The sequence below is a fragment of the Ranitomeya variabilis genome, chromosome 7, assembly GCF_051348905.1.
Source record: "Ranitomeya variabilis isolate aRanVar5 chromosome 7, aRanVar5.hap1, whole genome shotgun sequence".
NCBI lineage: Eukaryota > Metazoa > Chordata > Amphibia > Anura > Dendrobatidae > Ranitomeya > Ranitomeya variabilis.
Genome location: NC_135238.1, coordinates 207,609,146 through 207,634,821, shown reverse-complemented (window position 1 = coordinate 207,634,821; position 25,676 = coordinate 207,609,146). Strand labels below are relative to the sequence as shown.

The window sequence follows — 25,676 nt, the reverse complement described above, 5'->3', positions numbered from 1 at the left end:
CCGGAGATACATTTCACATAGACTTGGATTAATCAGAATTTGGGTCAATGATTTTGTTTTTGTTGAACATTTTGTACGAAAAGTCACCGGCATGAGATCTGATATGTAACCTGCCGGGAGTTGTATCTGATATTAGTTTTACTTGTAATTGATATTGTGACAAATGAAAGGGAATGCTGGGAAAATCAATTTCGAAACCACAAAACTTTTTTCCAGGTAAAAAAAGAAAACTTTGTGACAGTCCGGAAAAGTATCGGAAATTTGTGTTCTATTTCTGCCTCTAAATGTAATGAACCATGTAAGGAACTTAAAAAACAAATATATTAAATTTACGGAAAAATATCACAAACTTCAACATACTGTATATAACATAAATAGTTGACCTTCTGCACAGACATTGTAACCCACCTATGAATCTGTCCGTTCCGGTGTAGATAATCTAATCCTTCTAAGACTTCTTTAAGAATAGTCGCGATAATCAGTTCTTCTAGCACGCCGTTCTTATGTTCCCCGCTGCTCACCACGTGTTTTATAATGTCCAACATGGACCCTGAAACAGAATAAAACCACGAACCTAATGATATTAATATTTTCTCAGTACCCAGATAAAAAGACCGAATTTTCAAGAATGACGCAAAGAGTAGAAGTGAGCGAAATGATTAATAAAAAAAATGAATTTTTTAAGAATTTTCCTAGAATTTCAGATTTGACAGAATCATAATTCTTTTAAACTCCAGAATGGGTTCAAGACCTAATAAAAGAGTTTACGCACCTTTCCTAAATCCCGAACCTTGTATGTCCTGCCTCCGCTGCTTCCTGCCCAGATTTCCACTCACTCCCTTCAATCTTCGAATTTTGTGGCGCTGCCCAGTCCTCACTCTGTCAATGATGGGCATCGTGCCCCACAAGACCACGTGAGGCTCAGTCAGCACCAGAAGATCTGAAGAGGAAACATACGGAGGACTGTGTAGGAAACTGTGGCGGCAGGACAGGAATGTATCACCTTTTATTATTTTTTATCCCCCTACTGGTCCAGAGACCTCAGAGTATAATGATATTTCAAAAAGCGGGAACAGAACCCCCGCTCTTATGATCGACAGGGTCCTAACATATTGATCAAGTATCCTGTATACAGGTGAGAAGTTGTAACGGTGGAACAATCCATATAATATGTTCCTGTTGACTGTCTATAAATGTCAAGTAATGCAGAATGGTGAAATATTTTTTATTACATTAGTACAAAACAGGAAGCCGAATCCTATTACGTGGTTTTCTCACTTTTGAGACATTCTTGCACAAAATGAATTACTTTTCTTTTTAATTCTTAAAATTTCTTATCTTTCAAAAAAGGGACTCTCTCAGGACCCTCTTCTAGCCACCCAAGAAAAAGGGACTCTCTCAGGACCCTCTTCTAGCCACCCAAGAAAAAGGGACTCTCTCATGACCCTCTTCTACCCAGCCAAGAGTAGTGGCTTTTGATCCGAATACCTACGCGCAATGTTACATTTACCCTATAATAGCACTGAGGTTGCAAGTCGGAAGGTTCTCTATCGGTGACCATGTGGTAGAGACGTTAGCCCCGTATGGGAGCGAATATGGTCGAAAATGAAAGCAGGAAAGGAATGAAGAACATTTACATTTTGGGGGTTTTAATACATTTTAAATGAATCTGTTCAAACATATGCGTTTCCCCAAATCTTGACGAAAATAAAAAACAAACAATTCCTCATCCGTCTAAAGGATCAAATCCATAGAAGAGGGCAAATAAAAACCGGTTCTCCGGTATAAAAAAAATAAAATGCATCCAATGCACTAAAACAACAGACCATTGTGTGGCCTCAAAATACTTAATCCCTCCAAAGTGCTTTCTAAATATTTCTCTTGGCCGAACAAAGTCTTCCAACCAGTTTAATTTTGACACGTTATCAAGTTTACACGTTGATGCGTAAAACTCAAAATTATTAAACCCACTAGTAAATAAGGCTGTAAAACTTTGGCTAACTACTGTAGACTTTGATTCCAGACTCATATACTGCTCTTTTCCGTCATATAGGAGACTCAACATCCATTTCAAAAGAGAGTTTGAAGTTGCTTCGTCTTTTAAAAAGATATTCCAATCTTCTTAGATGGACATATTTGGATGGTGTTGGTAAATAAAAGCAATTTTGCAATTTACTGCTCACTAAAATTTGCAGCCGTTTTGAGATATTAACACTTTTGCTTTGTTTACAGCTTGTTACCTAGGAGACCGACCATCGCTGCTGTCTAGTATGTAAGCACTGTTCTTAAACTTGCCAGAATTAGAACGTAACAGTACGTTCCAACTATCCTGGCCAAATTCAAAACATAGTAACATAGTATTTAAGATTGAAGGAAGACTTTAAGTCTATCTAGTTCAACCCATAGCCTAACATGTTGATCCCATGTGGCAAACACTAAGCTCCACATTGGGGGAAAAAATTCCTTCCCGACTCCACATACGGCAATCAGACTAGTTCCCTGGATCAACGCCCTATCAAGGAACCTGTAACAGTACTTAAAACAACAATATTAAAGAGCTTGTAAGCGCTGCGCATGTTCTGCTGTCGAGATCGGTGGTCGCTTTCCAAAGCAACAAGGTGTAAACAAAAGAAAAGTGTTATTATCTCAATAACGGCTGAAAATTTTAATAAGCAGTAAAATGCACAATTGCTTGTAATTACAAGCGGTATCCGACAAAACCAAATTAAAATTAATATGGTAATAATCATTTAAAATAATTCAGCATTTTGACATTCGGCAACAAACAACTTAGATTTTAGGCTTAGCAGAAATAGCCGACAGCCTACATTGTGGCTTGCGTTCCCCATGCTTATACTACCCCAGCAGTGCACTAGAGAAGAAGCTGGAAAAAGCAAATGCTGCTTTATCAGATTCTGCCCTGTTAAGTGTTTGCAAAATGGTAGCACCTATGAGATATTTGTGAAGCATAAAGAAAATTCTGTAGTGGATTTTATTACACAAAAAGAATAAAAATTAACTCTAAAGCAAAGTATGATTTGGCCAATTAGCTGATTTTATATTTAATTCCTGCTAAAGCCAGGATAATGTGATAATACGCGTCCTGTAAATATGGAGCAATTCCGGGATTTTTCTGTCTGTCCGGGATCTCCAGGTGAATATAATTCCACATCAGAGCTGAGAAAAGTGCGGCCCACCGACCAAGACTGCTGAGGAGCCGAAAACACTGGCCCAGGAGCCGCATCATGTCCTAGCCCGCTGTCTGATGGCCAGCTATCACCGCTATCCGCGTCCTCAGGATACTGTATATAGGGAGCTGTGTGGTGACTCGTACTGTATATAGGAGGCAATGAGGGTGCCCATACTGTATATAGGAGGTTATATGGAGGCTCATACTGTATATAAGAGGCTATGTGGGGGCTCATACTGTATATAGAGAGCTGTGGGAGCTCATACTGTACATTGGAGGCTGTGTGGGAACTCATACTGTATATAAGGAGCTGTGTGGGGCTCATACTGTATATAGGGAACTGTGGGAGCTCATACTGTATATTGGAGGCTACCTGGGAACTCATACTGTATATAAGGAGCTGTGTGGGGCTCATACTGTATATAGGAGGCAATGAGGGTGATCATACTGTATATAGGAGGTTATATGGAGGCTCATACTGTATATAAGAGGCTATGTGGGGGCTCATACTGTATATAGGAGGTTATATGGAGGCTCATACTGTATATAAGAGGCTATGTGGGGGCTCATACTGTATATAGGAGGTTATATGGAGGCTCATACTGTATATAAGAGGCTATGTGGGGGCTCATACTGTATATAGGAGGTTATATGGAGGCTCATATTGTATATAAGAGGCTATGTGGGGGCTCATACTGTATATAGGGAGCTGTGGGAGCTCATACTGTATATTGGAGGCTACGTGGGAACTCATACTGTATATAGGGAGCTGTGGGAGCTCATACTGTATATTGGAGGCTACGTGGGAACTCATACTGTATATAGGGAGCTGTGTGGGGCTCATACTGTATATAGGAGGCAATGAGGGGGGCTCATACTATATATAGGAGGCAATGAGGGTGCTCATACTGTACATTGGAGGCTATGTTCCCACGTAGCCTCCAATATACAGTATGAGCTCCCACAGCTCCCTATATACAGTATGAGTTCCCACATAGCCTCCAATGTACAGTATGAACACCTGCAGGAGAGGAACCTGCTGCTGGCAAATGGCGGCGCTATATGGCGGTATAAGCAAACTCTGTTAACTCCACAGAGTCGCTAGGAACAAGATGCTGTGCCCTGTTAACCTCACAGAGGTACACAGCTACCAACCAGAGCAAACTGTGGTCATGCAGTCAGAGAAAACAGACAACTCCTCACCGGAGGTGCCGGTATTCTAGAGGCTTATTTCAGCCAAACCCTAACTGCATCCAGACATGACCACACTGGTGCTGAGCTCATAGACATTGGTTTGATACTAGTGCATGGCCGTGCAGCCATGCAAACCTTTTATAGCTGCAGCAACTTCAGGACCTTCCTAGAGGACCAATAAGAGCTGCTGCAGTATCTGAGCATGTGACCCCCAACCTCCAATGAGATGTCTTACCCTGGGCATGCTCAGAAGGGGAAAAGCAGGACTAACACATACTGTATATAAGAGGCTATGTGAGGGACCATACTGTATTTAGGAGGCTATGTGGGGACTCATACTATACTGGAGGATATGTGGGGGTTCACACTGTATATAGGAGGCTATGAGGGGGCTCATACTGTATATAGGAAGCTGTCTGGGGGCTCATACTGTAAAGTGGAGGCTATGTGGGAGCTCATACTGTATATAAGAGGCTATATGGTGGCTCATGCTGTATTTAGGAGGCTGTGTGGGGGCTCATACTATATTGGAGGATATGTGGGGGCTCATCCTGTACATAGGGAGGCTGTGTGGGGACTCATGTTCTATGAAGGGTGGCTGTGTGGGGGCTCATGCTGTAAACAGGGCGATGTCACCATACCTAATCCTGCTCAATATTAAATTATAATATAAAATTATAATTGCAATTAATATATTAATATTGACCATAATTAATTTCAGCCTATTGGTTCAGCCCTCCACAACAATCATGGTCTATCATGTGGCCCCTCTGGAAAATTAATTGCCCACCCCTGATTCAAACAATTACACTCAAATCCAATGCAATAATGCTAAAAATCACAGATAAACACCTTTTCCATATATATATATATATATATATATATATATATATATATATATATATATATATATATATATATTACACACGCATTACCTCCACTTAGCAATTTCATCACCAACCACAGCTCCTCCTTCACCACAAATGAGGTATAATAAGTAACGACATTGGGGTGACTGCACTGACTCATGGCTTGTATTTCTTTCTGAAAAGAGACATAATTAGTTACTGTCGGAGATAAAGAACATACAATTATTATACCGTCTTAGATCACATTTATACGTTACATTCAAAGTACGTCCCACAACTTAAAGAGGACCAGTCTCTTGCCATAAATAACATTTTTTTACCTGTTGTAATTGCCGCTGTTTTGCTGAATCGCAAACATAGACAAGTGTCCTGAACATTTATAGCTATGGGTAAAAGGATGGTGACTGATTTTGACACACACAATCTGTTCAGTTTCTTCAGTGTGTTACAACTTGCTCTCCCTACCTCTACTACTAAGCTGTGACGTCCTCTCACTCTCCAGATTCACCACAAAGTGGCTGCTGCATTCCCTGCTTCTGCTTTCATACAGGCTATGGTAGTTCTTCCTGATTGGCTGTGCTATACCATGTGATGTGATAGGTACAAAGCATTATTGGGAGGTCCGGCAAATCTTGAGCTCATGTGACCCTTATCTGGCTGATGCAATCAATAAAATGGTTTTGGCCATTTTTGGTGATTAACGAGAAGCGAATCGCAAATTGTTTGAATTCACCAACTTAAGGCAATTTCTACAAACTCAACTCACATTAATTTTCTCATGTCTAATTGAAGATATTGATTGTGATCCCTACACACTCCACCTTAGCAGTTAATTAAAGTTACCCCTTCTCATTAACTTACTATATAAAATTAGCAATCCCATATTCTCCAGCTATCTTTCCCCTCTATAGGGTATTTTAGATTTGCAAGGTAATCCTCGCAAACATGAATTCTGGCTCTTGGATGCCAGTCAAGGTTTTATTATGCTCCTTCAAATAAGACTTCAAATCAAGGTCCTCTATGTGTCTGCGGCCAGTGTTTGTTTTGGCAGTACAGTAATTGCTGTGACAGAACAAGGGAACGTCTCTTGGCGGCAATTCAAGTGCCGATTTCCCATCATATTAAACTGCAAAGGTTGGAAATTCTCTGTGCTAATATATTGTAGATCCGAGTGCAGATGTAGTCACGTTCTTGTGGCACAAGAAAATGACAACACCCGTGAATAACCATGAATGAAGCTAGAAACGAGTAACATCAGGATGGGTGGGTGGATGGATGGATGGATGGATGGATGGATGGATAATAGATACAGTAGATCGTGGTGGGGAACCTTTTTTCTGCCAAGGGCCTTTTAGATAGTTATACCATTCTTCGGGGGCCGACCAAATACAAAACTCCTCCCACAAGGTACGTCCTGACACTGACACTGGTGTAGGGACATAATATTTCACTGCATGGGCCTCAGCACTCAGTAGTGGACGTTTTGTCCGATCGCACACAGAGTAAGAAGAAATTAAAGGGCTGGTGGCCATCAAACGTAGCTGTTGGCCCAAGCACTGCGGTCCTCGGGAATCTGGGGGCTGGAGAAAAGGTTATCAAGGGCCATAAATGGCCAGCGGGCCTGAGGTTCCCACCCATGCAGTAGATAGATAGATAGATAGATAGATAGATAGATAGATAGATAGATAGATAGATAGATAGATAGATAGATAGATAATAGATAAATAGACGGATAGATAATATAGATAGATAATAGATAGATAGATAGATAGATAGATAGATAGATAGATAGATAATAGATACTGTAGATAAATAGATGGATAGATAGATAGATAGATAGATAGATAGATAGATAGATAGATAGATAGATAGATAGTTAGAATAAACAGTACAGCAATTTCCAAGGGACCTCATTACCTACCATTTACATCAAATATTTTAATATATTAATAATATATATTGAATAAAACTTATCTTTTACTCCCATGCACTACAACCATTTTTTTTCCTCCCTCCTTCATTTCTTAATTTAGTTTTATCTAAAGTGGTGTACACTAATATGAAAGATGTATTAAAAAAAAGTTGTGATCTCCATATTTTAAGCAAAGTCACTAAAAGTATGCAGGAAACTCTTTACCGCCATCCAGTGGTGGCAGACAGACTGAATTCTGTAATTTCCCTATACGGCTACGCAGGTGTATAGGAGCTCTAAATGAGAGAGGTTCCAACCCCTATAAACATACTATAAAGGGAATCCATCATCGGGTTTTTGCTATGTAATCTGATGGCAGCATGATATAGGGACAGAAACCCTGACTCCAGCAGTGTATCACTTAGTTTACTGGGTGCAGCTGCTGTCACAGAATCACAGTTTTCTCTGCTGCAGATCTAGCAGAGCTATGAATGCTGAGCTCTGTATAACCCCGTCCACACCACTCCTTGGCTGCCTTCTGTGTACACTGACAGAAAGATGCTAATCAGTGGTGGTGGGGTGGTTGGAAAAGGAGGCACAAGGCAGGCTGTCCTCTAGTGATAATCTCCTGCTGATAAAACATTGATTGTATTGAAACAAAAACACACAGCCCAATAAGTGACACATTGCTGGAATCAGGCTCTCTTGATCAATATTATGCTGCTGTCAGATTATAGAGCAAAAACCTGGTAACAGATTCCGTTCAAAAAACTAATCAGTACAGAATTCTGGATACAGTATATATATAAAAAATCATTTTAAGGCTGAATTTGCAGATGTAGCAGTACCATGATACAGTTAGAAGTATAGTGTAGTGGTGGAAATCACATGTTTCTATTGTGTTGAAAAGCAAACCCTGCGTCTTCTTCTATAAAAGAAAAAATCCACTTCACTCTGCTGCACTGTATTTATTATCCCATAGATGGTTCTTATAGGGAGATCAATTATAATAAATTTGTATAGATGAATATTTCTGAAATAAAACAGCCATGTACAAGCTCATGTAGCTGAATATTATGAAATGTAACAAAACAGATCGCTGTATTATGTAAACCAGCAGTAATGTATGTTTACACAATGAAACAGTCACACATCCCTGTCATTTCACATCTGGGTTCATCCTCTGGAGTTTATACATTCTCTGCAGTAAGGAAAGGAGCGGCCTGGGCCGACCGAGAGGACATAGAGATCTACTAAAAGCAGAAAGTGCTATGGTTTTATTATTTATCTATCTAATATCTATCTATCATCTATCTAATATCTATCTATCCTATAACTATCTATCATCTATCTATCATCTATCTATCATCTATCATCTATCTATCTATGATTCTATCTATGATTCTATCTATGATTCTATCTAATATCTATGATTCTATCTCTTATCTATCTAATATCTATGTATCTATCTCTCCATCCAAGTAATTAAATACTTCCTGTATTTTCAGACAACTTGTTGTCATTTGATTATGTAATATAAAGACATTCTGCAAATCACTGTATCTCAAAACCATGGCTCCGATCCATCAAAGCGATTACGGTACATAAATCGTTGAGCACAGTTGCGCAAAACTTTTGCCATTTTCACGCCAGTTTCACTCCGCTTAATAGGCATGACGACACGGCTCATCTAAGCTACGATGAGTTGTGGGCAGAAATCTTACTCTAGTCTGTGACTGGAGTAAGATTTGTGCTGACTCACAAGCTATTTTCAGATGCACCTGATTCATTAAGAGGTATATGCCCCTCCTTAAATATAACGTTTGGCAAGTTAAAAAGCATGACAGTGCCTGGACCTATCCTACCGGTATGTGGACCTAAAGCGGCAGGACCATGCTTTCTACAAGTGTGGTGTGAAAAGACATCTACGCATCAAGGTAAGCTAGAAATAGCTACTTTCCTCCATTTTTGTCATGCATCATATAGCATTTCAATTAATAATCTCAAAATTTCCATCACTGCCAAACACCTACCTTGTCTGCCAGATGCCACAGTCACATTTACACCTTTCAGTGAACTTTGGATGTTAATTATGAAATAAATCATAAAGTACCAAACCTGTATCAACAAACAGCACCTGTATAAAGGTCCAGCAGGGTTCTACTAGAATCGATTGGGTCACGGAAGCATTTTCCTTTCATTCTCTCATGGCCCATAGACAAAATATTGTCAGATTTCATCACAATACTTCCATAGAGCTACACCGGTTATGCAGCAGCACATGAAGGTGAACTGGAAGGTCAGTAGTTACTGCGCTCTGTACTTGGATTGGTCTTGAATAATGAAGCTTTTGCACTTCCAATAGATGTCATATTATGGAGCTCTTCTCTCCCACAGAGCCGCCATTAGTTATTCTGTAATGCAGCACAATATGGAGACACCATATGGAAGCACACAGAGCGCATCGAGCTCCACAGTGCCTACATGTCTGTAGTACGGAACCACAGGGCCTGCATGTCTGTAGTACGGAACCACAGGGCCTGCATGTCTGTAGTACGGAACCACAGGGCCTGCATGTCTGTAGTATGGAACCACAGAGCCTATATGTCTGTAGTACGGAACCACAGGGCCTACATGTCTGTAGTACGGAACCACAGGGCCTGCATGTCTGTAGTACGGAACCACAGGGCCTGCATGTCTGTAGTATGGAACCACAGAGCCTATATGTCTGTAGTATGGAACCACAGCGCCTACATGTCTGTAGTATGGAACCACAGCACCTACATGTCTATAGTATGGAACCACAGGGCCTACATGTCTGTAGTATGGAACCACAGAGCCTACATGTCTGTAGTATGGAACCACAGAGCCTATATGTCTGTAGTATGGAACCACAGTGCCTACATGTCTGTAGTACGGAACCACAGGGCCTACATGTCTGTAGTACGGAACCACAGAGCCTACATGTCTGTAGTACGGAACCACAGGGCCTACATGTCTGTAGTACGGAACTACAGGGCCTACATGTCTGTAGTACGGAACCACAGGGCCTATATGTCTGCAGTATGGAACCACAGCGCCTACATGTCTGTAGTATGGAACCACAGGGCCTGCATGTCTGTAGTATGGAACCACAGAGCCTATATGTCTGTAGTATGGAACCACAGTGCCTACATGTCTGTAGTACGGAACCACAGGGCCTACATGTCTGTAGTACGGAACCACAGCGCCTACATGTCTGTAGTACGGAACCACAGGGCCTACATGTCTGTAGTACGGAACCACAGAGCCTATATGTCTGTAGTATGGAACCACAGAGCCTATATGTCTGTAGTATGGAACCACAGAGCCTATATGTCTGTAGTACGGAGCCACAGCGCCTACATGTCTGTAGTATGGAACCACAGAGCCTATATGTCTGTAGTACGGAGCCACAGCGCCTACATGTCTGTAGTATGGAACCACAGCGCCTACATGTCTGTAGTATGGAACCACAGCGCCTATATGTCTGTAGTATGGAACCACAGCGCCTACATCTCTATAGTATGGAACCACAGCACCTACATGTCTGTAGTATGGAACCACAGTGCCTACATGTCTGTAGTATGGAACCACAGCGCCTACATGTCTGTATTACGGAACCACAGGGCCTACATGTCTGTATTATGGAATCACAGTGCCTGCATCTCTGTAGTATGGAACCACAGTGCCTACATCTCTGTAGTATGGAACCACAGTGCCTACATCTCTGTAGTATGGAACCACAGTGCCTACATGTCTGTAGTATGGAACCACAGTGCCTACATGTCTGTAGTATGGAACCACAGTGCCTACATCTCTGTAGTATGGAACCACGGCGCCTACATGTCTGTAGTATGGAACCACAGTGCCTACATGTCTGTAGTATGGAACCACAGCGCCTACATCTCTGTAGTATGGAACCACAGCGCCTACATCTCTATAGTATGGAACCACAGCGCCTACATGTCTGTAGTATGGAACCACAGTGCCTACATGTCTGTAGTATGGAACCACAGTGCCTACATGTCTGTAGTATGGAACCACAGCGCCTACATGTCTGTAGTATGGAACCACAGCGCCTACATGTCTGTAGTATGGAACCACAGCGCCTACATGTCTGTAGTATGGAACCACAGCGCCTACATGTCTGCAGTATGGAACCACAGCGCCTACATCTCTGTAGTATGGAACCACAGTGCCTACATCTCTGTAGTATGGAATCACAGTGCCTGCATCTCTGTAGTATGGAACCACAGTGCCTACATCTCTATAGTATGGAACCACAGTGCCTACATGTCTGTAGTATGGAACCACAGTGCCTACATGTCTGTAGTATGGAACCACAGCGCCTACATGTCTGTAGTATGGAACCACAGCGCCTACATGTCTGTAGTATGGAACCACAGCGCCTACATCTCTGTAGTATGGAACCACAGAGCCAATATCTCTATACTATGGAACCACAGTACCTACAAGTCTGTAGTATGGAACCACCATGTCTACATCTCTGTAGTTTCACAGGCCCCTTGACTGACAGTTATACGACCTAAAACATACAGTTGATTGAAACACACTCAGAACTGCCAGAGTAACACCAATATAATGCCTTCTGTCTGTAATTTTCCAGCAGCTAATCTCTCGCTTGACTTACTTTTACGTGATGTTAATGAATTCCCCCTTTGGCTATTTTATTTAGAGGAAATGATTTCCATAAGCGTGAATGAGAACAGCTGACCTGTAATCACCCATGCAGGACGAGACATGTCTATTTGAAAGGACTTGGTAGTACTAAATAATGAATCTGCTTCAGTATAGCGCCCTTTGCATTCTGCTGCCACATGTGGCGTGCCCCTCGCTGTGTAATAGAATCAGGAGCGGGGGACTGGCCTTTTCAACCTATAAAGTACATTATTACTTATTTAACAACTTTTAGCTGAAGGAAGCCGAGCTCTGTATCTAGTGCAGCCATCGCATCCAAACCTGTTACAATGTACGCGAGACCAAAAGATGCAACTTACATCTCCGAGGTCTCAATGAAAAACTTACCATACGGTCCTCAACTACAATCACCCATTTATAAGGGGCTTTTGGGCAGAATGTAGGCACCAGGGTCTGATGCAGTTACTACCAAGGTGAATTCTATTAATTTTCACAATTTTTAGCAGGGGTTCCAATATTTGTTATTGTGGTGAAATATGTGTATGTATATATATATATATATATATATATATATGTGTGTGTGTGCAGTGGCCTATGTATAGGTACTGTGTGACTAGTAACATCTGTCCTGAAGGCTTCATGTCTCTCCCAGGTGTTAATATGTATTTTCCTGAGACAAGCAGACTTCTGTCTCCAAATCTCACCAGGGGGTCTAGCTAGGACCAAGAAGAGAGGGTAAAGGCCCCGTCTCACTAAGCGATTTACCAACGATCACGACCAGCGATATGACCTGGCCGTGATCGTTGGTAAGTCGCTGTGTGGTCGCTGGGGAGCTGTCACACAGACCGCTCTCTCCAGCGACCAACGATCAGGGGAACGACTTCGGCATCGTTGAAACTGTCTTCAACGATGCCGAAGTCCCCCTGCAGCACCCGGGTAACCAGGGTAAACATCGGGTTACTAAGTGCAGGGCCGCGCTTAGTAACCCGATGTTTACCCTGGTTACCAGCGTAAATGTAAAAAAAAACAAACAGTACATACTCGCCTTTCGGTGTCCAGGTCCCTTGCCGTCTGCTTCCTGCTCTGACTGAGCCGCCGTACACTGAGAGCAGAGCGCAGCGGTGACGTCACTGCTGTGCTCTCACTTCTCACTGTACGGCCGGGAGTCAGTGAGAGCAGGAAGCAGACGGCAAGGGACCTGGACACCGAAAGGCGAGTATGTAGTGTTTGTTTTTTTTTACATTTACGCTGGTAACCAGGGTAAACATCGGGTTACTAAGCGCGGCCCTGCGCTTAGTAACCCGATGTTTACCCTGGTTACCAGTGAAGACATCGCTGGATCGGTGTCACACACACCGATTCAGCGATGTCAGCGGGGCCTCAACGACCAAAAAAAGGTCCAGGCCATTCCGACACGACCAGCGATCTCGCAGCAGGGGCCTGATCGCTGGTACGTGTCACACATAGCGAGATCGCTATGGAGGTCGCTGTTGCGTCAAAAAACTTGTGACTCAGCAGCGATCTCGCTAGCGATCTCGCTATGTGAGACGGGGCCTTAACACTTGACACCTCCTTGTTCTTGGAAGAGAGATGTCAATTACGGCCTGATACTATCTCTGTGAGAATGTTTACACAAAGGATCTCAAGAGAAAATAATATATTCATTGGTAGCACGGCCGTGGTCCAATCAAAAACATGCAATTATGATATTAACCTGAGGGGCTAGTCTAGAAATCTGACCTCCAGACCAAAGCTATAAATTAGACCTGTATACCTAGAATAGTGTTCACATGCGAGGGCAGCCTGAGAAGCTGATGTGTTCCACCAACTCCATATTCACCCCCCCTCAGGGAGCAGAAAGAAGACTACCAAGTTAGATGATTTCTGTTTTCTCCTGTTTATGTTATACTGTTTTGCATAAGTTGTATGTCTTTTTATTATCATATTTTTATACCTTTTTCTTACTGTAAGCACTGAACCTTTTTGTATTAAAGTATAAACTTTAATAAGTTGAACCTTGAATGTTCTAACGAATCCATAGCCTAAGGTGTGTGAGCCTTATGAGTAGTAGACAATATTATTATTAATATTTCCAGGACTCATCGCCCGTGTGTTCGATGAGTGGTGGCAGCGTGTATGAGCGGGTGTGTGGTCTGGGTCGGTGTGTGATTTATGCTCCCATTATAGCATAGGACAGAGGTTGAATGCTGGACTGAGAGTGGGGAGATTGTTGTGGTTCTCAATGGCAAGAGAACATAGCCCAGCAAACATGAGTACTAGCTCTTGGAAGGATGGAAACTAAACTGACCATGAACTAAACCTGCCGCACAACTAACAGTAGCCGGGTAGCGTTGCCTACGTTTTTATCCCTAGACGCCCAGCGCCGGCCGGAGGACTAACTAATCCTGGCAGAGGAAAATATAGTCCTGGCTCACCTCTAGAGAAATTTCCCCGATAGGCAGACAGAGGCCCCCACATATATTGGCGGTGATTTTAGATGAAATGACAAACGTAGTATGAAAATAGGTTTAGCAAAATTGAGGTCCGCTTACTAGATAGCAGGAAGACAGAAAGGGCACTTTCATGGTCAGCTGAAAACCCTATCAAAATACCATCCTGAAATTACTTTAAGACTCAAGTATTAACTCATAACATCAGAGTGGCAATTTCAGATCACAAGAGCTTTCCAGACACAGAAACGAAACTACAGCTGTGAACTGGAACAAAATGCAAAAACAAACAAGGACTAAAGTCCAACTTAGCTGGGAGTTGTCTAGCAGCAGGAACAAGCACAGAAAGGCTTCTGATTACAATGTTGACCGGCATGGAAGTGACAGAGGAGCAAGGTTAAATAGCGACTCCCACATCCTGATGGAAACAGGTGAACAGAGGGGATGATGCACACCAGTTCAATTCCACCAGTGGCCACCGGGGGAGCCCAAAATCCAATTTCACAACAGTACCCCCCCCTCAAGGAGGGGGCACCGAACCCTCACCAGAACCACCAGGGCGATCAGGATGAGCCCTATGAAAGGCACGGACCAGATCGGAGGCATGAACATCAGAGGCAGTCACCCAAGAATTATCCTCCTGACCGTATCCCTTCCATTTGACCAGATACTGGAGTTTCCGTCTGGAAACACGGGAGTCCAAGATTTTTTCCACAACGTACTCCAACTCGCCCTCAACCAACACCGGAGCAGGAGGCTCAACGGAAGGCACAACCGGTACCTCATACCTGCGCAACAATGACCGATGAAAAACATTATGAATAGAAAAAGATGCAGGGAGGTCCAAACGGAAGGACACAGGGTTAAGAATTTCCAATATCTTGTACGGGCCGATGAACCGAGGCTTAAACTTAGGAGAAGAAACCCTCATAGGGACAAAACGAGAAGACAACCACACCAAGTCCCCAACACAAAGCCGAGGACCAACCCAACGCCGGCGGTTGGCAAAAAGCTGAGTCTTCTCCTGGGACAACTTCAAATTGTCCACTACCTGCCCCCAAATCTGATGCAACCTCTCCACCACAGCATCCACTCCAGGACAATCCGAAGATTCCACCTGACCAGAAGAAAATCGAGGATGAAACCCCGAATTACAGAAAAAAGGAGACACCAAGGTGGCAGAGCTGGCCCGATTATTGAGGGCAAACTCCGCTAAAGGCAAAAAAGCAACCCAATCATCCTGATCTGCAGACACAAAACACCTCAAATATGTCTCCAAGGTCTGATTCGTCCGCTCGGTCTGGCCATTTGTCTGAGGATGGAAAGCAGACGAGAAAGACAAATCTATGCCCATCCTAGCACAGAATGCTCGCCAAAATCTAGACACGAATTGGGTTCCTCTGTCAGAAACGATATTCTCCGGAATACCATGCAAACGGACCACATTTTGAAAAAACAGAGGAACCAACTCGGAAGAAGAAGGCAACTTAGGCAGGGGAACCAAATGGACCATCTTAGAGAAACGGTCACACACCACCCAGATGACAGACATCTTCTGAGAAACAGGAAGATCCGAAATAAAATCCATCGAGATGTGCGTCCAGGGCCTCTTCGGGATAGGCAAGGGCAACAACAATCCACTAGCCCGAGAACAACAAGGCTTGGCCCGAGCACAAACGTCACAAGACTGCACAAAGCCTCGCACATCTCGAGACAGGGAAGGCCACCAGAAGGACCTTGCCACCAAATCCCTGGTACCAAAGATTCCAGGATGACCTGTCAACGCAGAAGAATGAACCTCAGAAATGACTTTACTGGTCCAATCATCAGGAACAAACAGTCTACCAGGTGGGCAACGATCAGGTCTATCCGCCTGAAACTCCTGCAAGGCCCGCCGCAGGTCTGGAGAAACGGCAGACAATATCACTCCATCCTTAAGGATACCTGTAGGTTCAGAGTTACCAGGGGAGTCAGGCTCAAAACACCTAGAAAGGGCATCCGCCTTAACATTCTTAGAACCCGGCAGGTAGGACACCACAAAATTAAACCGAGAGAAAAACAACGACCAGCGCGCCTGTCTAGGATTCAGGCGTCTGGCGGACTCAAGATAAATTAGATTTTTGTGGTCAGTCAATACCACCACCTGATGTCTAGCCCCCTCAAGCCAATGACGCCACTCCTCAAAAGCCCACTTCATGGCCAAAAGCTCCCGATTCCCAACATCATAATTCCGCTCGGCGGGCGAAAATTTACGCGAGAAAAAGGCACAAGGTCTCATCACGGAACAATCGGAACTTCTCTGCGACAAAACTGCCCCAGCTCCGATTTCAGAAGCGTCGACCTCAACCTGAAAAGGAAGAGCAACATCAGGCTGACGCAACACAGGGGCGGAAGAAAAGCGGCGCTTAAGCTCCCGAAAGGCCTCCACAGCAGCAGGGGACCAATCAGCAACATCAGCACCCTTCTTAGTCAAATCAGTCAATGGCTTAACAACATCAGAAAAACCAGCAATAAATCGACGATAAAAGTTAGCAAAGCCCAAAAATTTCTGAAGACTCTTAAGAGAAGAGGGTTGCGTCCAATCACAAATAGCCTGAACCTTGACAGGATCCATCTCGATGGAAGAGGGGGAAAAAATATATCCCAAAAAGGAAATCTTTTGAACCCCAAAAACGCACTTAGAACCCTTCACACACAAGGAATTAGACCGCAAAACCTGAAAAACCCTCCTGACCTGCTGGACATGAGAGTCCCAGTCATCCGAAAAAATCAAAATATCATCCAGATACACAATCATAAATTTATCCAAATAATCACGGAAAATGTCATGCATAAAGGACTGAAAGACTGAAGGGGCATTTGAAAGACCAAAAGGCATCACCAAATACTCAAAGTGGCCCTCGGGCGTATTAAATGCGGTCTTCCACTCATCCCCCTGCTTAATTCGCACCAAATTATACGCCCCACGGAGATCTATCTTAGAGAACCACTTGGCCCCCTTTATGCGAGCAAACAAATCAGTCAGCAGTGGCAACGGATATTGATATTTAACCGTGATTTTATTCAAAAGCCGATAATCAATACACGGTCTCAAAGAGCCATCTTTCTTAGCCACAAAGAAAAAACCGGCTCCTAAGGGAGATGACGAAGGACGAATATGTCCCTTTTCCAAGGACTCCTTTATATATTCTCGCATAGCAGCATGTTCAGGCACAGACAGATTAAATAAACGACCCTTAGGGTATTTACTACCCGGAATCAAATCTATGGCACAATCGCACTCCCGGTGCGGAGGTAATGAACCAAGCTTAGGTTCTTCAAAAACGTCACGATATTCAGTCAAGAATTCAGGAATCTCAGAGGGAATAGATGATGAAATGGAAACCACAGGTACGTCCCCATGCGTCCCCTTACATCCCCAGCTTAACACAGACATAGCTTTCCAGTCAAGGACTGGGTTATGAGATTGCAGCCATGGCAATCCAAGCACCAACACATCATGTAGGTTATACAGCACAAGAAAGCGAATAATCTCCTGATGATCCGGATTAATCCGCATAGTTACTTGTGTCCAGTATTGTGGTTTATTACTAGCCAATGGGGTGGAGTCAATCCCCTTCAGGGGTATAGGAGTTTCAAGAGGCTCCAAATCATACCCACAGCGTTTGGCAAAGGACCAATCCATAAGACTCAAAGCGGCGCCAGAGTCGACATAGGCATCCGCGGTAATAGATGATAAAGAACAAATCAGGGTCACAGATAGAATAAACTTAGACTGTAAAGTGCCAATTGAAACAGACTTATCAAGCTTCTTAGTACGCTTAGAGCATGCTGATATAACATGAGTTGAATCACCGCAATAGAAGCACAACCCATTTTTTCGTCTTAAATTCTGCCGTTCACTTCTGGACAGAATTCTATCACATTGCATATTCTCTGGCGTCTTCTCAGTAGACACCGCCAAATGGTGCACAGGTTTGCGCTCCCGCAGACGCCTATCGATCTGGATAGCCATTGTCATGGACTCATTCAGACCCGCAGGCACAGGGAACCCCACCATAACATCCTTAATGGCATCAGAGAGACCCTCTCTGAAATTCGCCGCCAGGGCGCACTCATTCCACTGAGTAAGCACAGCCCATTTACGGAATTTCTGGCAGTATATTTCAGCTTCGTCTTGCCCCTGAGATAGGGACATCAAGGCCTTTTCCGCCTGAAGCTCTAACTGAGGTTCCTCATAAAGCAACCCCAAGGCCAGAAAAAACGCATCCACATTGAGCAACGCAGGATCCCCTGGAGCCAATGCAAAAGCCCAATCCTGAGGGTCGCCCCGGAGCAAGGAAATCACAATCCTGACCTGCTGAGCAGGATCTCCAGCAGAGCGAGATTTCAGGGACAAAAACAACTTGCAATTATTTTTGAAATTTTGAAAGCAAGATCTATTCCCCGAGAAAAATTCAGGCAAAGGAATTCTAGGTTCAGATATAGGAACATGAACAACAAAATCTTGTAAATTTTGAACTTTCGTGGTGAGATTATTCAAACCTGCAGCTAAACTCTGAATATCCATTTTAAACAGGTGAACACAGAGCCATTCCAGGATTAGAAGGAGAGAGAGAGAGAGAAAGGCTGCAATATAGGCAGACTTGCAAGAGATTCAATTACAAGCACACTCAGAACTGAAGGGAAGGGAGAAAAAAAAAAAAAAAATCTTCAGCAGACTTCTCTTATCTCTCCTTTCTCTGTCAATTAATTTAACCCTTTTTTTGGCCGGTCAAACTGTTGTGGTTCTCAATGGCAAGAGAACATAGCCCAGCAAACATGAGTACTAGCTCTTGGAAGGATGGAAACTAAACTGACCATGAACTAAACCTGCCGCACAACTAACAGTAGCCGGGTAGCGTTGCCTACGTTTTTATCCCTAGACGCCCAGCGCCGGCCGGAGGACTAACTAATCCTGGCAGAGGAAAATATAGTCCTGGCTCACCTCTAGAGAAATTTCCCCGATAGGCAGACAGAGGCCCCCACATATATTGGCGGTGATTTTAGATGAAATGACAAACGTAGTATGAAAATAGGTTTAGCAAAATTGAGGTCCGCTTACTAGATAGCAGGAAGACAGAAAGGGCACTTTCATGGTCAGCTGAAAACCCTATCAAAATACCATCCTGAAATTACTTTAAGACTCAAGTATTAACTCATAACATCAGAGTGGCAATTTCAGATCACAAGAGCTTTCCAGACACAGAAACGAAACTACAGCTGTGAACTGGAACAAAATGCAAAAACAAACGAGGACTAAAGTCCAACTTAGCTGGGAGTTGTCTAGCAGCAGGAACAAGCACAGAAAGGCTTCTGATTACAATGTTGACCGGCATGGAAGTGACAGAGGAGCAAGGTTAAATAGCGACTCCCACATCCTGATGGAAACAGGTGAACAGAGGGGATGATGCACACCAGTTCAATTCCACCAGTGGCCACCGGGGGAGCCCAAAATCCAATTTCACAACAGGAGATAGATTAAGCCTTGCAGGCACAACCCCAAGTCACGTGCTGAGAGCGGGCACGTGACGAATTAGTGACACCACGGAGTGGTGATCCGTGACAGTTATAATTAACACCACAGCTGCAGCAGAACCTCTTTTTTAAAAGTAACTGGGACGTCTTTCACATCATTGAATAATATGGAAGCTCTCATTTTTCAGGGGCCATTTCTGAAAGAATCATCAAAATGGGTTTTCCAAGGATACATTTTGCAGCTGGTATGGAATGCAAAGGTTTAAATGACAAACTAAACTGAGCCTGAGGATTGGCTGCAGTGGTCATGGAGGCTCTAACTTAGATTTTGTACAAGACAATAGGGCACACCGCAAGCAAATAAGATAAGTGTTTTCCAAGAATAACTTTTTCGACGCCATGCCTGGTCTTTGTTAACAGGTTGCAGGGGTGATATCATGACTACAGTCAGTGCATTTACAATTCTATACTGGTGGGGGCTTAGTCGAAGGCTCGTGGGCACTGATGCACTAGTTCAGTTTGCCAACTCTCCATTATGAATTATCTTCCCGGCTGTGGGACACATGCAACTTCCTATTGGGAGTGGTGATAACGCGCTAAATGGCTTGTCCTCCTATGGGGAAAAAAGTTGGGATGGTGAATAGTGATGAGCGAGTATATTCGTTGCTCGGGTTTTCCCGAGCACGCTCAGGTGATCTCCAAGTATTTGTTAATGTTCGTAGATATAGTTTTCATCACCGCAGTTGAATGATTTACAGCTATTAGCCAGCTTGAATACATGTGGGGATTCCCTAGCAACCAGGCAACCCCCACATGTACTCAGGCTGGCTAGCAGCTGTAAATCAATCAACTGCGGTGATGAAAACTATATCTCCGAATACCAACAAATACTGGGAGATCACCCGAGCGTGCTCGGGAAAACCCGAGCAATGAGTATACTCGCTCGTCACTACTGGTGAAGACTGTGGCTCTCACCTGTTGCTCTGTCTCTTTGGATGTAGCTACTCACCTTCTCTCTCCTCTGTCCACCCTTCTCTACAGCCACTCTACTTTTTATTATCCCTCTCATCCATGTCTGCTCCACTCCAATGCAGTCCCTTATCCTGTCAATCAGTACTAGTTCCTCCCGCCTCCTCGTATTGCCAGTCAGTCCCCGATGGCCCTTGACACCACCTCCCTCAATGGAAGGAAATCGAGTTGGCTGATGTTGGGTCTTGCAAAGTCCTGTGTGTGGACTTTCCCCTAACACCGAAAATCAGCGCTGTAAAGGATTGAAATCTGGGTGAAACAATGGGATCTGGCAAAGTTACAACTGGGTGAACTCCAACATAATCTAAATATATCCCACTTCTCTAATGTTGATGAAGAAGCTGAAATTTTAGTTTAAACATACAACGCATTTCGGCTCTAAAATTAGTTTTCATCATCATGTCTATTGAAAAAAAAATCCCAACTAATTTATCAACATTGGAGAATTTATTTAGATTAACCCAAACGGAGCTTCACCAGATTCCCCTGCTTTGATCGGAGTGCATCCTCTACGACACTTACCCTGCCAACTAGGATGGAAGCTTGCCAGCACAATGACCGAATCGGCTAGAAGCAAACACCGTATATTATCACAAGCAAACATTGGGGTTCTGTCCATGGATCACACAAGCCTGTAATGTGAGCGCACACATGTGTGTCTATTCCATCACTCCAATATTCATCCTATACTATATATCTCTGGCTTCTCCTCTCTTTCCACTTCATATGGGCACAGCTTCCAACAATTTTCTGTACAAATCTGTAGTCAACGTCAGTACAGTAACCGGAGCCTGTGTTCCTTACCCGGTTTACGTGCCCAGTCTCAAGAGTGACCTTTATATCTGCACCAATGCAGCTGATTCACTGTCTGCCTAGAGATCTGACGATTTGTATTCTGGAAGTGTCGGCTTTATATCAGGCACTGTGCCGTGATCTAATGTAGAAAAACTCTGACATTCCCTCTGCAATATTGGAGCTCAGCTTATCTGTAAGGGTCGTGTCTGATAATAACAAGCTTGTCCACGGTTTCCAAAATAAGTAAAGACATTTTCAAAATTATATACCATTTTTATACTGAATATATATAAAAATTGTAAAATGAAGATCAAATATGATCATACCAGAAAACACTATTTATGGCCTCCTTCACACGTCCTGGAAAAACCAGTACCGATGCTATCTGTGTCTGTATGTACGTGTATGTCATCTGTGTGGCATGTATCACAATAGAATGCAGAATAGAAGTGACAGATGTTTAGAATAGAAGTGACTTAGATGTGCGAAGACAGAGAGTAGATAGATAGATAGATAGATAGATAGATAGATAGATAGATAGATAGATATGGGATAGATACCTGCGAGATATATAATTAGTGCTTTGTTTGCGCTTGTAGTTTACAGTACATGTATTTAGCTAATAAATAAATAATGGCAAAAAAGGATGTGGAGTCCCCCTATTGTGATAACCAGCCAAGGTAAAGCAGACAGCTGCGGGCTTATATTATCAAGCTTGGAAGATACCTGATTACTGGCACTTCCTAGCCTAAAAGTACAAGCCCGGAGCAGCACCAATTGTGGTGCTTTGTCGGTCTCTTTCCGATTCCCCTGGTGCGATGGCAATTGGAGTAATGGTAGTTGGGGTTGATGACAGCTGGAATTTGTCAAAAGTCACAGAAGCCATCAAGCTTTGGGTTAATTAATGGAGATGTGACTATCAGACCTCCCACATTACTAAACCAGCTTTGTGGCGCTTTTTCAAGCAGGTTCCAGGCACGTGAAAAAGATGTCATGTGAACATACCCTTACGATTCACAAGTTTTCAAGGCAGTAAATATTCATAATACTTTTCTGGCTTTTCGTATGAAAAAAAAAAAACCTAATCCACATATAAGTGAAAAGTTCTACAACTTTTTATTATACTTTGGGGAGAATTTATATGCCATAAAAAAAATTGGCAATTATAGTGCAAGTCATTTTCGCTTTAACATTTTTTGCAGTTTGTCACCTCTCCATCACTTTTCAGGCTCCCCCTGATGAAGCTGGGTGAAACACGAGTTGGGGCGCCAGGGCTGCACCATTATCAGGCTCCGCTACAGTAGCGCTTTGTAAATCTTTTCAACTATTATGTTTGGTCTTTTACTCTCTACAAGTGGGCTGGTGTCTGTTAGCCTTCCATTGAGTTACTTTGTAATTTTTTATATATAATTTGTTGCTATTACATATTGTCTTTATATTAATAAAGTATTTCTCTCTTTATGAGACTTTTTTCACCTCCTTTTGTATTGGTTTGATTATTTAGGGAACTTTATCAGTACTTCTAGTCTATGGAAAAACGTGTTTTTTAACAGTGTTCTATTGATGGCTTTCACAGATAGAACAAGTACCGACTATAATCTATGGAGCTGTCCACATGTCTGTTTTTTTGCCAGCCATGTGCCCCCCCAAAAAATCATGAAGATGTTCTTTTTTTAATCCAAGTCACTGATCAAAATCGCCCCAACAAGTCTATGGTTCAAGAAAAATGTCTGACAGCACAAATTACCAACAATCTGCAATTTATGTGCTGTCTAATATTAACATTGTAATGGAGAGGAGAAGATTTTTTTTCCATATGAGAAAATCACGGATGAAAACCTAATGGTAAATGATCAAAATCGGATCAAAAACACTGATAAAACTTAATAAAGTTTTTTCTATACCAGCAAAAAGCTGATGTTCTTTACTTGTGCCAAGACCCCCCAAAAAACATCTCATACTTACAAGCAGCTCATCCATGCTTGTCTGGCACTTTTCTAGGTTTATCCTCTTTATGGCGACCCGTTCTTGTCTGGGTTTGCATAGGGCTGCTTGTACCACAGCTGTGGCCCCGCTTCCTAAAGAAAAAAAAAATTGAACATTTAATATACATAATGTCAGTATTGTGTCACGTTCTGCATATCAGATTTTAAATAACCGCATTCGCATCTGCCGTATAAGCAAAATCTGCAAAACATGCCTATGTGTCTACAACAAAATAATTGTGCAGGACCAGTAACTTAAATACAAACTGCATCCATTATTAAAGAGATCTCTTATACTTGATGAGACTGATGTACTGACTTTGGAAATTCAATTCAGAATGGCTGTAGAGTCATCAAATAAAAATTAGCAATGTAGGCATCCAACTAGACCTCATAAAATGCTCCATAGTGAGCAAAGAGACTTTTTAAAAGTTATACAGCCATTTTGACATTTTTCAAAGTAAATACACGGCTCCATCAGGTCTATTCACTAATGCATACAGTTTCTATTGTGAAGTCCGGAAGTGTTTAAATCTCACAGGAGACGGAAAATTATATCAATAAGCTCATCACTATTCTTATTGTCGGTGAGTCAATATTTCAATATTCCTGAGCTGCATATCATCTTAGTCAACACTCCGGGACAGAAAAGCCTTCTTAGAAGCAAAATAAGGACCAAATAAGAAACTTCTTAGATTGTTTAGTCTAAAGAAATCCCACAGTCATCAGTGGGAGGCTCTCGGCTCCAATCCAAAGAAGCAAAAATGAGGCAAGACGGTGAAATATAAATGGTAGACAGGAGCTCGGACAGGGAAAGGGAGCTATAATAGGAGCAGCGCAATTATAGTTTTGCAGAATTTGTTTTCTCTCACTTTTCTGCACTTCCTTATTTGTTTCTTGGCTGTTACAGAAAAAAAAACAGGTAAAGAAATAAATTTACTAGAAAAAAAACAACTAAATCAAATCATTTTTTATGCTATTTACTGATCATCATAAATAATCTGTCCACTGTTTTGTACACATTGTTACGAATAAAGGGATATCAAATACGTCCATGTTATTTACTGGTTTGTGATTTGTATTTATTTTTTGAAGTATATTAATAATTTGTAAGGCAGTGACCCTTGTTACAGCTAGGGGCGCTGTTTGTGCTTTCCAGAATGCGCACAGAGGCGTAGTGAGGCCATGAGGGCATATTGCAGTCACAGGTGTAGCAATGATTAGAATGGTGAAGCAGTGAATGATTAAAAGCCCTGTAGTAGAGGGGGAGGTGTGTCAGTGTTGGTTTTGGAAGCAGACAAAGCCGTTGTCTGCAGAGCACTCACTGTGTGAAGCAACACAGGGGCAAGAGGAACCAAAGAGACTGACACCCTGCATCTCGAGCTGTTGTTTGTTCACCCGGCTGTGATCCGGAGGATACAGCGTGCTGTGCATTGTGTGAGTAAAGAGACTTGGTCCCGGCGTGCGCTCGCCCAGGGAAACTGGACAAAGGGAAGTCCCGCTGTTTAGGGACTGCAAACTAAAGTCGTGTACTATGTATTCTAATGGACTGTGTGAAGTAACACATTAAAGGAACATTTTGTTTTAAACTTGCTTGGGTCACTGCTGTTTGACTGCGTATGGTGCTACCGCTGCATTACATATTGCATTAATGTTTTTCATTACTTTTTAGTAATGTGATAGAAAAAAATACGGTAATCCCCAGACTTTTATTCTGTTTCTAATATACAGATGCCCAGATGTGCCCAAAGATCGGATGTTTTTTTCATTAACACTACTTTCAAAATTGCATTTTTTTAATTTTATCCTCCCTGGACCAATAGAGAAATAAACTAGTGGCATAAGATAATAAATAAATAAGTAAATAAATAAATAAAGTTGCTACTTTTTTAAAGGAATTTTTGGCAAAGTAAAAGATTAACGTAATTGGTTGGCAAAAGCAAAAATCCAACTTTCCCTATCGTACCAATATTTATATACTCCATAATGTGTCCTACAAGTTTCCATAAACCATGTTTATTTTTTACATGATTTGTGTTTTCCTACTTTTGATAA

At 42.5% G+C, this 25,676-nt stretch overlaps 1 protein-coding gene across 3 annotated transcripts in view; it reads right to left on the bottom strand.

Moving 5' to 3' along the window:
* STK39 (serine/threonine kinase 39) overlaps window positions 1-25,676 on the bottom strand; it is a 310,745-nt gene that overhangs the window by 222,967 nt on the left and 62,102 nt on the right. For all 3 annotated transcript variants that reach the window (XM_077272788.1, XM_077272787.1, XM_077272789.1), the window contains exons 2-4: window positions 23,602-23,714; window positions 5,320-5,428; window positions 409-550 (exon numbers count right to left, since the gene is read on the bottom strand). In XM_077272788.1, coding sequence (XP_077128903.1) covers window positions 409-550; window positions 5,320-5,428; window positions 23,602-23,714 — 364 coding nt within the window. The remainder of the gene's footprint in view (window positions 1-408; window positions 551-5,319; window positions 5,429-23,601; window positions 23,715-25,676) is intronic.